Source organism: Dryobates pubescens, chromosome 5, assembly GCF_014839835.1.
Source record: "Dryobates pubescens isolate bDryPub1 chromosome 5, bDryPub1.pri, whole genome shotgun sequence".
In the NCBI taxonomy this organism is placed as follows: domain Eukaryota; kingdom Metazoa; phylum Chordata; class Aves; order Piciformes; family Picidae; genus Dryobates; species Dryobates pubescens.
This window is the reverse complement of record NC_071616.1, coordinates 19,114,663-19,130,140: the sequence shown is the minus strand read 5'-3', so window position 1 is coordinate 19,130,140 and position 15,478 is coordinate 19,114,663. Positions and strand designations below refer to the sequence as shown.

The 15,478-nt window shown below is 43.3% G+C and overlaps 1 protein-coding gene across 1 annotated transcript in view; it reads right to left on the bottom strand.

Moving 5' to 3' along the window:
* The window catches only part of PRKCH (protein kinase C eta), a 117,060-nt gene that overhangs the window by 60,015 nt on the left and 41,567 nt on the right, over window positions 1-15,478 (bottom strand). The window contains exons 3-8 of the mRNA XM_009903912.2: window positions 7,630-7,780; window positions 6,768-6,802; window positions 5,242-5,330; window positions 3,409-3,538; window positions 2,358-2,485; window positions 237-380 (exon numbers count right to left, since the gene is read on the bottom strand). Coding sequence (XP_009902214.2) covers window positions 237-380; window positions 2,358-2,485; window positions 3,409-3,538; window positions 5,242-5,330; window positions 6,768-6,802; window positions 7,630-7,780 — 677 coding nt within the window. The remainder of the gene's footprint in view (window positions 1-236; window positions 381-2,357; window positions 2,486-3,408; window positions 3,539-5,241; window positions 5,331-6,767; window positions 6,803-7,629; window positions 7,781-15,478) is intronic.

Below are 15,478 nucleotides of genomic sequence, written 5' to 3'. Positions count from 1 at the left end.
ATTTCTGGCATGGGCCCTAGCATGCAGCTGTTCCTTTGGTTGCTTTTTTTTCAATATCCAGTCTTCACTTCACTGTCAGCTTGGCTTCTCTTCCCTTGTCTCCATGCTCTCTGTAACCAACCAAGCATACTCCACTGGATGGCCTGTGTGCCACATTATGAAATAACTTCATCTGTCTTGGAGTTTCTTAAATAAGGAATTTGGTTTTCCCCAAAAGAGCCATGAATAATTCTCACCTTTCCAAAACTGCCTTTTCCCAGCACACGAAGGAAAGTTAAGTCTTTGATCCCAAGTTTGCTCGCTGAACTTTCACTAACGTTGTTGCCATCTTTCAGGCTGCCTTTTCCCTGATGTCTCAAAGTAGATCTTGAAACCAGTTTCTGTGGAGGAAAGGAAGTATCAGTACACATATAAACAGTACATTTGCCTCAGAGATGTACGCAAGTAGTCAGCCTACCAAAGCTGAGCATTTAGGACCTGTTCAGATGCATTGTATGACCACTGGAACAGGAAGCACAGTGGTATCACCACCTGGTGTAGCTGCTATGTGTGACCAACCAACCTCAGCATTACACAAAGCTCTGTTGAGATGTCAATACCAGTTCCTGACCCAGGCGTTTTAAGGTGTAAACTCATTGCCCAGCAGATCCAAGCCTGCCTCCCTCCATCTTCACTCTCCAGAAAAATAAGGCAATGACTGTAGAAATCCAAGTCTCCTATCTGATAGCTGAGCAAGGACAGCTGCATGATTTCTGCAATATGCAAATCCTGGTGAGTTCTAGAACCCAAGCAGATTTAATCTGAATTTCTTAGGTTTCTATCTGATTTTACAACTCAAAGCCCAGTTCAGTGGGACCTAAACTTCACAGTATTTTTATTTCCCGCAGGTGGGCTGTGTTTTTCCACTGCTGCAAATTTGATGGGAGGCTGTTCATTCCCATGTCAGCAGTGAAGTGTCTGCATTTTCAGGAATTGTACCAGCATTAGCATGTTTTTAGAGTTTCTATTCTTCCAACAGACAAAGATGAAGTCAACTTCCAGTGCCCCCCATTCACAGCTCTCACATGAGTACACATACAAACCATGAGAACTTTTATTAGCCTGAACAAGCACACACAGACTTCATGAGCTCCACCTTGTGTCTACTTTGGTGTAAAGCAAAATTTTTCCTGCACAGAAGGCTTGTCTGACTGCCACAGAAATGGCAACCTCAGCGACGGGGAAAGAATGAAGAGCCTTCAGGACAGCACCCAGCAAAACTCACAATAGATTTAAGCTTACAGCACAGTCTGAATGCTTACCTAGCACCCTTAGCTCGCAAATAACGAGAGGCATTTGTTAAGCACCGAAGAGATTTTTGATTTCCCTGGTTCCATCTTCTTTTGATGTGCAAATTATGCAAACAACAAACAGTAACGAGTGTTGGTTTTTACAGAACTGGAAAGGGAGTGTGAGACTTGTGTTTCCCTGTAACTCTCAGGATTATTGGGTTATAATATTTTCTTTTTGGTCAAATAAAAATAAATAACCTGGCATTTTATTATGGGCTATTGTGGTTTCAGACACATTCACATTTCAAAAATACTCAAAGGAAAAACAATGAAAACTTGTTAGCAAATGACAGCTCTGATTTCCATTAGTCTTCATGGGCATTTTTACTCAAACTCTTACAAGGTGTTCTATACTCTCTGCACAGGCTCAGATATAAAACAGCTGGAATTTCAGGATGCCCTAAGTACTGACAACCAGGCATTGTATGCGTATGTCCCAACTCTGGCAAGCTCATTGGAACTCTATTTCAGACAGCAAAGTCCAGAGATTTTGTACTGACAGAGAGTACAGATTTTACCTGGGGAAACTGTAGTGAAAATTAAATAGTTTCTGCAGAATCACTCAGAAAAACAGCAAGGAAGCAGGGAAGAGAACCTAGGCTTCTTGCTGAAGTCTTCTTATGCCCTACTCTGAGCTACATACACAGACAGTGCATTTGTGTTCACAAGAAAGGTAAAAGAAGGTATGGCATAAGAAGGTATGGCATGAACAGACTATTAATTAGTTTGAGGTTTTATTCTTCTCTTGTTAATGTCAGACAGATAAGAGTCAATGCTGTCATACCCCTGTGAAGCATAAACGTAAAAGAAAGCAACACCTGTAGACTAATGCTTCCATTAGGGTAAACTTAGAGGTAAGATCCATTTTCCAGGTGAAGTCTCTGCCACAAGCCACAGAGTAACAACCTGCCATCCAACACCCAATGCCGCCTGCCATAAACAATGTCTCCAACTTCTCCTGTACCCATATAAATAGTCAGTTGTAAAGGTTTCAAATAAAGGAGGATGGAGTGGGGGAAGACTCACCGAATTTGGGGAAATGCTCCCTGGTTGCAGCCCCATGCAGGCCAAGGTTTTAGCAAGCTCTGCCGAGTTCACCCCACAGTTCGGTGCAACGTTTGCTTGGCATCGGATGTGGACATTCATTTTGCAGACTGACAGGGGTGATGGTAGGGTGGAAAGCAAAAGTAAAAGCAAAAGAACAATTAAAGTAACTTAGAGGGATTTATTGCAGAAAAATAATTTAGCAATTCACCTTTAGGAAATATATCCATCTGGATCTACTCTGTCTTTAAACTAAAGAGATTTTTGCACTGATCTCAGCAGAAATAAAATTAGGACTCTCATAAGAGTATAAACTCCTGAAAAATCAGGAATATACCCCAAACTCTCCATGTAGGATGCCACATTGCCTGAAGCTATTCATAAACATGTGCTTGTCAGGTTTATTAATGCCATTGCTGCTATACCTACAGATAAAATGAGCATTTCCAATGCCACAGAACTCCCAACTGATTTCCCCTGTATTGGCTGGTATCAAATTTTAAAGACATGCTGCTCAATGGGAAACAAGTCTTTTGTCCTCTCACTCATGGATACACACTCCCTCTTGTGGGAGACGAAGGCAAAGGGAGAATGCTACAAAATTTTACAGTCTGGATCACTGAAACAAAACCATAACACCAGGACATGCATTGTCATCAGTTAACAGTGTGAACCGACAGGGTAGTCAGCCTAAAGCAATGACCTCCCTTTCCCCTCAGATGTCTTTTCACTGCATTATCTCATTAGGTGAGGAAAAACCTTGAGGTAAAGGGAAAACTGAATGCAGGAAGCAGCGATAGCCAAGAATATTTTCAATAATGTGGATTAAAGCTGTGATGAGAGTGCAGAGTAGAATCCTTCTGGAAGTCAGAGATTAAAAATGAGATAAGCATTTCTTTTTTAACTCTTGCAAAGATGAATATTCATCACTCAGCCTTCTCTTGAAGCCTGCACAAATCAACCCTCACAGTGTGCATCAGGAGTCTAAAAATACACGTGTTTGGTGAAAAGGCTAGAGTTCTCAGCTACTCACTTTTGCACTGTAGACCCTGTCGCATGATTCCCCAGAGCAAGGAACCGCAGTGATCACAGAAAGTCGGGACTTTGTAGTTGTGGACACTGAACTTATGAGGAATGTTGATTCCAAACCTCTGTTCAGTCACCTGAAGGCACCAAAAGAAAAGCATGTATTTAAATTCGAATACACAAGCTGATGTTCATTTCCATACAGGCATTTAAGTGCAGAACTATGAAAATAATTTAACTCAGAAAATGTCCCAGCACATCACCTCTCTGAAGTTTACTGCAAGGGAACCCCAAGTGACCCACCACACCTGCTGCAGGCCTCCTCTGGTTTCCTTGCTGGGCAGGCTGGACTACCTGACAAAGCAGATTTTAAGAAGGGCTGCCCAGCCAATTTTAAATTCTTAAAACCCAGTTAGAATTAGACGTGTGGATTGCCTCATCACAAACCCATCACACTGAAGTGCCACATATGAATTACATCAGCTATAGCATTTTGTCACTAACCAGCTTTCACAGTATTAACGTGCATACCATGTACAAACATCTAACTTTAAGTCAAGCTGTTTGGTTTTATTAAATTTAATGTAGAACAGTTTTCCCAGCTCCTCCCAAAATTCTCATTACTCTTCTCACCCTTGCTATTATTAACAGCTTCCATTTCAGGCCCAGATTTCACTTTGTCACTTGGTTTCATACCCTTTTAAACGTCGTTCTTTTTGAACTGTGAATCATTCAGATCTCAAAGACACCCTAGAAATGTTAGATTAGCTGAAGAAACCCATCCCTACTGAACCTCTTCATTACTTTCCATTTTGCCTCTCAACATGCAGGTCCTGGAAGACTGAGGAGGATTTGACCACTTCACAAAGTCAGACATACAACAAACAACAGGTTTAAAGCGAGTGGTGCCTCCTCATCTTTGTCTTCTTTTCAATTAGTTTAGAGGTGCTATAAACCCTTCACAACCCTAAATGAGGGGCAAGGAAACTCACCATTTAACTTGTACTTTAGCCTTGAGCATTTTAATTTAATTTTCACTGGGCAAGACGTCATTTTAAGAAGTCTAGTGCCGCAGTTCAGAGACAAGAAGTAACGAGCACAGACAATTACTTATCTGCCCGGGAAAGGTTTGTGCATGGCATGCCGTACAGAACTACCTCCCAGTTAAAAATATTTTAATTTAATTTTCCTTGAACAGTCATTAAATAATTTCCAGTTACAGAAACAAGACATGCAAGGCACAAAGCAGTTGTAGTTGGGGATGCTACTACTGTTAGGTACAGCCAAAACTAGCAAGAAAGAAAACCTTCAGAAACAAAAGTTATGCAAGGGATTTTATTGCAACATAAATAATTTCAGAGCTACCCTATTCTATTCTACAGGTGTGGAGTAATGACTAAATGGGCACTTTAAACTACCAAGAGTGGAAAAAAAAAGGGGGGGTGGGGGTAGGGGGGTGGAGAAGAGGCATGAAAGATCAGTGGTTGGATTTTGAAGCCAGAGAAATACACATTAAGAACCAGGCACCAAAATTTGATGACAACACAGTTAATCATGCAAGAAAATTAACAAGCAAAACAGTGGGTTTGCTCTTTCTTGATATCTTCCACAGAAGACCCTGCCTTCCTAAACTATGAGCTAACCCAAACAGTTACTGGCATTAACTGAAGAACAACCAGACAATATGGCAGGGCTTTTACACATCCCTATTGCTCTCACTTTTAAACCCACAAATAAAGAGAACACAGAACAAATTCTGTTATAGGAATCCCCCCAGCAACCCAGACAACCCTGAAGATTCACAAATTATGTTGAATCAAGACAACTGACATGACTTTACCTTGAGATCGGTCTTGTTAGTATTGTTTTGACATGTGCAAGCTGTAACAATTAGATGATGGCAGCGCTTGTGTACAACACAGGTGCATACTAGGAAATAAAACAGGCATGCTGAAAAGAGCTTGTGAATGATTCTGAACAAATTAGCCCACCATCTGGGCTCTTTAAGGCTTAGAAGACACAGTAAAGATGTGAAAAATAATTAGCCACTTGGAATTTCCAAAATCTTGTACCAGATCTGGAGATGCACCTCCAATCCACTGCAAGAGAAATTCTCATACAACTCAGAAAACAGTGGCCTGTATCAAATACAGGCGATGCACACAAAAACAGCAGTGCAACTTATTAGATTAATTCATTGAAATAATTATCCAGAGGAGAGTATTTCACACAATATCTACAAACAATTTTAGAGAATGCAGGTCTAAGGTACCCAAAGTCATCACGACATCTCAGTGCTTCTTAATCTGGTTATCCAAGTATGTCCTGCCCAGGTTAGTTTATCACTGAGGCTCAGCGCAATACTTGGGCCTGAGAAACTGGATAACTTCAGTAGAACGGTTCTGTGTCTAGGCTAGTTAGCTAGTCCTCATCAAAATGGCTAATCAGCCCTAAAGCAGAGTTGGGCACTCTCCCCCCAGGTCTGAATGGCTGGAATGAGCTTGGATTCCTCCACTCCATAACCCCATGTACACTGTAGACACCACTAAGGGCTGTAGCTACTGTCTACATAAAGAGACTTTTGTAGTGGAAAATGCAAGTTGCAGATGTGCTGTAGGGTCCCACACTATTCTGTTTGTTGCTGACCTGAGCTTGCACTCATGAAAGAATATCAATAACTTCCACACAGAAATTTTATGCAGGATATTAATTTTGTTTACATGCAGCTTCCTTTCATATGAGGACACCAGTGCCGTACTATGTTGCGCAAGAAACAGGCTGCATTAGAAGGCTATGCTGAATGTCCATGCATCTGAGAAGTGATTCTGTCATCTTACCACAGAGAGCAGGAAAGGCAGCAAAATAATTAAGTGCAAATGAGTGCCACGTACATCTATACAGCCACTGAGCCAAAACAAGCATTCAGACAACAGCGCTGCACCCACCCACAAGGCTGCCCTTTGAAGTTACATCCCTAATTTCACTTTGTTGGACATCATATGGAGAGAAAGGAAGAGGGTGGGTATTCCAGTACGGCACTTTGTGTCCCAGTACCAGCTGAACATTCTCCTGAAGGGACCCTGGATATCTCAAGCCTAACTGGATGTTGCATGCGCTCAATGGGTCCGCACAGGATGAAACAGCAATCGGACCTCTAGGTTTCTGCATGAATGTAGGTGGTTGCTCCAGTATGCATGCGAGCTGTCAGTCTGACAGATGCTCAAATGCAGAGATTTGGCTCTCTGGGGAGGAAGAGAAGCTGTGACTTCAGAAAAGTTTCAACTGCATGATGTCCCAGCAGCACGGGAAAATGCTCCTGGAACAGCACATCCCACACACATCCCATGCAGTAGCAGAGCACCTTACCTTGGCACTGGTATCCCTGCTTCCCGAACACACCCCTGTTGAAAACAAAATAGGAACATAATTTAAACATCAGAAAGCCAGTCTTGCAGATCTCTTACAGAATAGAGTCAAAACACAAGTGGATCCCAAATGGTTACATGCCTGGGACAAAACTTCCCTGCTGGGCAAATAATGGTGCAATTCAGCACAGGATGTGAGAGTGTAACAAAGCACTGCAAGGGCCATAGCATACCGGGCAGGCTGTCAACATGCACCATATTCCCCCTCACTCTGGTTTCTGAAATACATCACTTTATTACAACACACACCACACTTATTAGCCTGATCCCAGCAGCCCACACCCTGTTATTATCTCTCCCACTCCTTGCTCTTTTGAGACATTTCTAGGTTTTTCTTCCTGCTCTGCGTATTCTCCCACCTTCATCACCCCACACCTCACACCTCTGACGGCTTTTCTGTTCTCAGGCATTTTCCCTAGTCTTTCAACCACCTGCTTTTTCTGAGTGCAATCTCAAAGCTCCACTCAAGTTAATACCAGAGGTGTTTCTTCAAATTGCTTAGGATACTTCCCCCTCGCCACCAAGAAATAACACCTATACTTTACAAATGAGGGGTACTGCCCCATCTCCACACATTCTAGTTTGTTTTCCACATCCAAGATACACAACATCTCTGGTCTCTCTGCTGTCAACTCCAGCTTGCAGCACAAATACACAGAGCTAAACGTGACAGCTGAGAGGAATCATATTGGTGGCCCTTGGTAAAGCGCTGGGTGACTGATTTGCGATCAACGGTAGCACGTTGGTCCCCAAAACGTGAAGGGATGGGAAGCTCCACACCAGCACGCTTGAGCTGTCCTTACCATATGAACTCCCTGCAGTGTGAGCAGTAGGTTGGCTGCCGCAGGTAGGTGGCCATGAACTTGTGCCCGTTCACCTGGTGCACTCGCCTGCGCATCGCCCGCTGCCGCTTCCGAGTCAGGTTTTTGAAAATCCGATCCCTCGGCAGGGTCCCTGGGCAGGAGAGCAGGGGGGAAAGGTAACAAAACATCACCATGCACAGCTATCACTCCTGCTTCTGCTACTGCAAAATGCTTTCAAAAGCCACACTTACATACTTGGTTTAGAAGTTGGGGTACCTTGGTCTAGAAGGAGGGTAGTATCTGGGACAGGCAAAATTATACTTTTCATCTAGAAATATCTGCCTCTTCCTGTCTTCTTCTCACTCCTCTCCTATATCGAGATGTGTTCCTAACCCATTCAGTCACAAGCTGTAAACAGACCAGCAGCTCAAGGCTAACAAGTTGTTATAATTCACAGCTGTTGGAGCAGTGATTCCTGAAAATGGTTGTGTGCAACCAACTGACCAGTGCCCTGCTTGTGGAACCAAAGCAGAGCCCTGCTTGGTGAGCAGCGTGCATTCACCTTTGGTGTTGTTAAGCTACATTTTGTTATCACCATTTGTAGCAGTTCAGTTTCCTATACTGGATAAGTAGTCACAGCCTAATTTTTCAAGGAATGTTAGTTGGTTGCTATGTGCTACTCTCAGCTTCCTTTGAAGTGCTCGTTTTCCAAACAGTAAATAATACTTTAAAGTTCTAGGAAGCAAGGACTCAGGAGGTTTTGGCACTCAAATTGGAATTGTCTCAACAGTTAACTCCCCGCCCCCGCCCTGAGTTTAGGTAAGCCATATAACAGTTTCCTAGCAAAACTCAATTTACACAAAGCAAGTCACTTTTAAAAGGCAGAGCTGAGCTCTACAAAGCCATTCCCATGCAGCAGCAGCTGTATGACCTGGAAATCACAGCCAGCTGGTCTCTGGTATCCCTGCACAGACCAGGTCAGACACAGCTGAGCTTCCTAGATCAAAGCCCCATCTGGGGCACACTTGCTTCAGAACAACAAACTGAAATTTGCAGTTTCCAAGTTGGTTGCTTTGTAAAGTAAAGGCCCTGCAACAAGTGTGCTTTAGGGACACATACTGGAGTCTGCTAGAAGTGACTGTGCCCCAATGTGTATACCCACAGGTCTGAGCACAGACTGGAACTAAGACATACACCAGCCATTGCCAAGCACTCAGCACAGATATAATGACACAGGAAGGGACCAGTGGTCTGTAACCTCCCACCCATCTGATGATCTTGGAGCAATGGATGGGGAGCAGTACCCAAATACAGCTGTTACCATCCCACTTCATTTACCCACAAAAAAAGAGGCAGAGCATTTCCCTGCTTTCAACTAACCACTGGGGGGAAACCAAGCAAACAAAACCAAAACAAAACCAAAATGAATAGCAACAACAAAAACACAAAAAAGCCCCAACACAAACAAACAAAAAAAACCCCAAACAACCAAAACCAAAATATGAAAAAGCTGTCAAGCTGATCAAGGCTGGAAATGTCAGTCCCACATCACAGACATATTTCCTGGGTTCTCTTTGTAGGATTGGAGATAAGGGAAGCCATCCTGTCAGTACTAAACCCAGCCACTTCAAAGGGCTGCAAGCCACACAATGTATTCCTCTCCGTACTCTTGCCACACAGGTTTAGAATAAAACCCAGACATAAAGCTAAAGCACTTTTTTTCTATTGTGTTCGCCCAAACATTTGTGGATGCATCCCCTCCACAGTCACTAATGGAAACCTTCTACCTGATGGCACAACTGCAACACAGAGCACAGCTTGTATTTATTTTTAAAATGGAAGTGCATGCTATAAATTAGGATTTTCCTATTAAGACACAAACGAGGATGTGGTCAGACTGATTCCAGCACTTAACAGAAACCTGCTTTCTTCAGTGCAGAGCTTCAAGCAGCTGGGCAGAGAGACAGGCCTGCCTTTCTAGGGAAGGGCTTAAACACATGCTTCATTCTCACTGAAGTCAGCAGGACTCAGAAGACAACAGGAATTACCAAACTAAATCAGAAAATTGGTCCATCTAGTTCATCATCCTGCTTCTGCCAGTGGGCAACCAGAGACACACCAGCAAGGTGGAGGAACTCTGCAGCCGGGATATAATTCACCTCTTTCCCACACATGAGATGTCATTTTGATTTGCAGAAATAAGAGCTGGTGTACTGAGGTTTAATATCACTTCCAAACACTCAGTCATCATTGCACAATTTCAACAGCTTTGTTATACACCATGGACAAGAACAACTTCAAGAGGTCAATCAGTTCATGCCCCTTTCACATAAGAAAGATCAAGAGTCATTTGCTTTGCTAAGCCCCAGCTTCTTGCAACTTCACATGAGGATTAAAAAAAGTAAATAAATAAAATTAAAAATTCACCATAGTATCACAGAATTTGCCCACTTTTAGATTCAAGAGAACAACTCCCTGATTTAGGTTTAAGCATATGTTTAAAGGTTTTCTTGGGTCAGGGCCAAACACCTCAACTGGCAAAGTATCCTGTTTTGGTATTCAGCACATACAGGAGAACTTCCAAAGCATGGAAAGGAAAGAGCAGAGTTTGCAAGTGGGTGGTGAGCACATAAGTAAATCACCTAAAAGAGTAATCAAGTTACCAGCTTGCTTCATACCAGCTGCTCCATTAGAAGCTCAGCAGCTGATGCCCTTTAGGCTCATGCACTCACATTTACCAGAGTTTAAGGGAACATATTCCAAATTTAGCTCATGTAGTTTCTGGTATTGCTACAGTTCCCCTCAAGGATCAGCATAGGACAATTGCCTCCCTGGTGCTCCCCCATGCAGTGAAAAGCCTGCACGTACCCAAGAGCAAATCGGCCTCTTTGCACCAGGAACAGGGGACACTTGAAGGTGGCCTCCAAAGCCACTGAATGTGGCACTGTTGTGTCCCACTTTGATTTGCCTGGCTTCAGAGAGACTGCACTTTCAAAATGCTTCAAGAAGACCAAAGAAAATTACAAGCACTTTTTCATGGGTGAAACGTCCAAGCTGCCCACATTGGTGGGTCATAACCATGACTAGGCCTGAGCCCTCTCCTCTGAGCTGTGCTTGGCCTTCATCTTCAGCCACCAACATCTCACACAGCACATCTTAGAGACTACATGCTGCAATTTTTTGTCTTCCCCCCCCCCATCCCCCCCAAAAGCATCGTTCATATTTAAAACATTCATCAAATTTCACATTTTCCCATATTACTTGGCTTCATTACCCTGCCAACTTTCTCCAGATGCTGCACATCTTCCAAATGACCCTCACCCATCCTTGCATTCTCCTCATGCTACATTATAACAAATCTAAGTGTTACTTTGCAGGAGTCTGACTTAACAAGGCCTGGATTACTTTTCATATGCAATTATCTCTTCTGGGCACTGCTCTTCCCATTTCCTGACACTGAGTAAAAGAGCAAAGCACAACTTCAGACACACCCCAGGCATAGGCAGGTATTCATCCACCATGTGACCTAGTCAATCTACACATTCAAAACCACCTCACAGAATAAATCTCTTTTTCAGAAGGTTTGGGTGCTCGCCCATCCTACACAGCACACTATGAAGCAGACAAGTTCAATCTTCCAACAAGGCACATGTGATTTTGAAATGGTTGAACACATCATTACCAAAACCACCATCCTCCCAACCTCAAGCCTCTTCAGCCACCAAAGATGGCAGTTCTCAGCTCACATCTGCCAAACAGTTCCCAGCACTTCCGAGCGAGAGGTTGCATACAGAAATACAGAGCTGAAGTGTGCTAGCAGATAGAGTGGCCAACACAGCAGCCCTTGGGTCTCTCAGTGTCAGAAGATGCAAAGCCATCACAGACATTTTCTTTGCTCATGTTCTGCCTTCTGGCCAGCTTCCTATAGATATGCATTTCCCTTCTGCACATGGAGAGCATTTTACAGAACAAAGCAGCTCTAGACTGCTTTAGGAGATCCAGACTTTTTAAAGCCTCTAATCTCTGGTAAAGCAACAACCATCATGAATGGTTCAAATGTCCAAATACTGCTATAAAAACAGGCAAGTAATTACCCAAGGAAGGGAGTTGTTCAAATCTATGGTTAAATTTGGATGTCTGTAACTATGGGGTATTTACTGTGGCTGGCTATGTGCAAAAGTAACTACAAAGTTAAATACTAAAAAGCCCCTTTGCCTTTCCTTCTCTCCACTGATGCCTAGCACGTGTTTAAGGCAGTGGAAATTATGCACATGGAGGGATAGGAGAATAAATAACCCACCATGTCATCTGAGGACATCTGCCTGCATTAACACACTGATCACCCACTCAGCAACCTCACTACACTGCCCTACCTTCCCTCTGAGTTTACCCAATCCTGCCCTTCCCAGACAGAGATCTCTTCTTTCTGCCCCTCATTCCCTGCTCCTTTTTTTCATTATAGTGGGTAATTTCAATTAAGTCCTTCCAGCAGTGGCATAACTACAGCCATAAGAGAAGAGGAAGAGCTGCATGACAAAATGTTGTGCATTTAATGGTTTGCCTCAATGTTAAAGCCTGTGAGGTTTCATCTATTGGAAATCAATCTTGCTGTCGTGCTATCAGCCGCTGCTGTAACAGCACCACAGCAAAGGTCATTCGGGTATGTCCTGATATGTGACGTTTTCTGGTGTTATACTTCTGTACACACCAATAGGATTTTCCTTTGAAAGACATAAAGATAGTCAATGTAAAAAGCCTTAACACAATAACACTAACAGATTAAAACTTAATTAAACCTCCTTTTTTTTTTCCCTTCTCTCTTTTTAATTAGTAGCAGTATACACATTATCCTATACCCCCTGGGAGCACTGCAAGCAAGATGTTGTTGCACTGAGTGATAGACAAGCATGGAACAGAGACCACCTACTGAACTTATTAGGCTGTTAAGAGCAAGATAACGGACTGACTCTATCAGCCTTTCCTCAGAGGAGAGGTCTTCCAGACCTTTGATCATTTTTGTGGCCCTTCACTGGACCGAATAGAATTAGAATAGAATAGACCAGACCAAGTTGGAAAAGACCTTTGAGATCATTGAGTCCAACCTATCACCCAACACCATCTAATCAACTAAACCATGGCACCAAGCTCCCTATCCAGTCTTCCTAAACACCTCCAGTAATGGTGACTCCACCACCACCTCCCTGGGCAGCCCATTCCAATGGCCAATCACTCTCTCTATGAAGAACTTCTTCCTAACATCCAGCCTAAACCTCCCCAGGTGCAGCTTGAGACTGTGTCCTCTTGTTCTGGTGCTGGTTGCCCAGGAGAAGAGACCAACCGCCACCTGGCTACAACCTCCCAGGTCCATGTGCTGAGAACTCCAGAGCATAGACACAGTACTTCGGGTGAGGTCTCATCAAAGCACAACAAGCAAACCAAGTGGAGGTGGGGGGGAGGGTGTGTGCCCTGGTTTGTGTTAGAACAGAACTAATTCTGTTCAGCAGTTTTACTTTTCAGCTCAGTGTGTAACTGACTGCATTCCACAGTAAACAGCATCATTTTGCAGTGCCTGCCTCTACCAGCAGTAGCACTGGGTGTTTCTAGTTAGTACCAATGATTGTGTTGCCATCTTTGGTACTATAAAGTTCCTGTTAAATTCCCTGCTAAATCCTGTGTACCACAGTAGGTGTGCAAAAACTAAAAGGCTGCACCTGCAGTGGGAAGCAAACAGGGCAGATGACCCTAAACTGACAAATGAGGAATTCTGTTCCATACACATCATACTCGGCATTTTTAAGTATTTTTAATTTTCTTTTCCAAACCACTCAGTTTCTCTTCCCTTATTCCCTTTTGCTTCCCTTTGGGAAGGGAGAGGCATTAATAGAAAGCATCTGTTACTCATCCAGTGGACAGCCCAGCCCTGACCCTTCACAGAGGGGAATGAATACACACATGCATCTGGTCCAGCCCTCAGTATGGAGGTGTTCTCTCAATATCAACAGTGAGCTTCCTCACATGTACTGGGTATAAATAGAGGCTAAACCAAGACATTTATTTTCCAAGCTGAAAAACATGTATATTACGACAAAAAAAAAAAAAAAATCCCTTAGAAAGGCTTAGTACCTTTTAATCAGGAGTTTTATCACCATAATCCCATGGATGGTCAAAACCACAGGAAGTTTTGGTAATTAAAACATTATAAACACAACACAGCATTGAAAAACAGGGTGACAGCCTGACTGAAAAGAAGGGAGAAGGATTTGAAGGCTACAACCCAAAGGGGTATTTCTATTGCTGATTCTTCTGCTTCCCTAGTATTAGTGCTGCAGAGTGAAAGCCTTGCCTTTCCTAATTAATGCCAAGTTTTAATTCAGTTCCTGCTCAAATGTCACCTGGTTACACCAACTGGCCAGCTGGAAAACAGCCACATCTGCAGGGATTGTGTTAACTACATAGGGTTTATGTCCCATTTCACATCCAAAGTTTCTGTCCTGCTGCTGCTTTAGCCAGTCCGTGCATGAAACCAGATTGGTTCAAATCCCAAAAGAGGCTCACTGCAAAGCAAACATGTGGCACATCAAACACAAGCTGGGACTTATGTTTGATTCACTTGCCATTTTCCCCTCTGAAACTCAATAAAGTTTTGTATGAAGACCAGAGAAAAAGCCAGGTAGTGCTGGCAGTACTAGGTTGTCTTCTAGGGCTTCACAGAAAACCCATGTTAATAGCAACTCATCTTTTAAGATGCCAAACTGTCAATAGTCTGAAAGAACAAGGAATAATAATGCTCTTAACAAAAAAAAAAAAAAAAAAAAAAAAAAGGAATTTTCCCCACTCATGAGCATGAAACAGCATTATCAGCAGTATTGGAGGTTTCAACGTGGCAGCAGTGAGGACAGGATCAGTGATGTCTGCACACCAATACCAGTTCATGTAATGGTGCCCATCTATTGCTGCCAAAGCCCATCAATAAGCTTATTTTTAGAAATACACAATGATACCAAAGCTCCAGTGGCTCCAGTAGGTGAGACAGCAAAGCTAAAAGGGCATGTTCATGTTCCCCAGGCTTAACAGCTACAGCTCTGCTCCATCCATTGCTACTTAACTCACCATTCACCTCCCCAGTGCGGAACTAGGGTCAAGAACTTTTGCTGGGTTTTAGTTTTCCTCAGTCACAGTTTCTTACACTTGGATGTAACAGCACCAGGCCAGCTCTACAGAGCTGGAGTGACCAGTATGTGGCTGCTGGGAGCCATTCACATGAGCAGTTTGCAAGTCAGCGGGCAGAGTCTAGTGTTGGGGCTGAAAGAGGACGATCTGCTTTACAGCTGTTTGCCTAAGGTCTGTGACAACAGTCAGCAGCAGAACAGGAAGGCAACAGCTTGAGAAAGTCTTGTAACAAGTAGTCTGCCACTGCTTTGAGTCTAGCAACCAGTTATAGAATAGAATAAACCAGGTTGGAAGAGCCCTTCAAGATCATCGCCATCAACCAATCCAACCCACCTAAACCACTAACCCACGGCACCAAGCACCCCATCAAGTCTCCTCCTGAAAACCTCCAATGACGGCAACTCCACCACCTCCCCAGGCAGACCATTCCAATGGGCAATCACTCTCTCTGTATAGAACTTTTTCCTAACATCCAACCTAAACCTCCCCTGGCACAGCCTGAGACTGTGTGAACACCATGAAGGTGATTTTGCATAGAGTTTTAATCATAATTGCCCAAAGGTTTCAGATACGCACAAGGCAGCTCAAAAATGTTGTTCTCCACATGCATTTTTACAAGTTATTTCTGGGGATTAGTTTTTTTTTAGATTGTGGATGTTGACAGCTACAAAACAAAGCA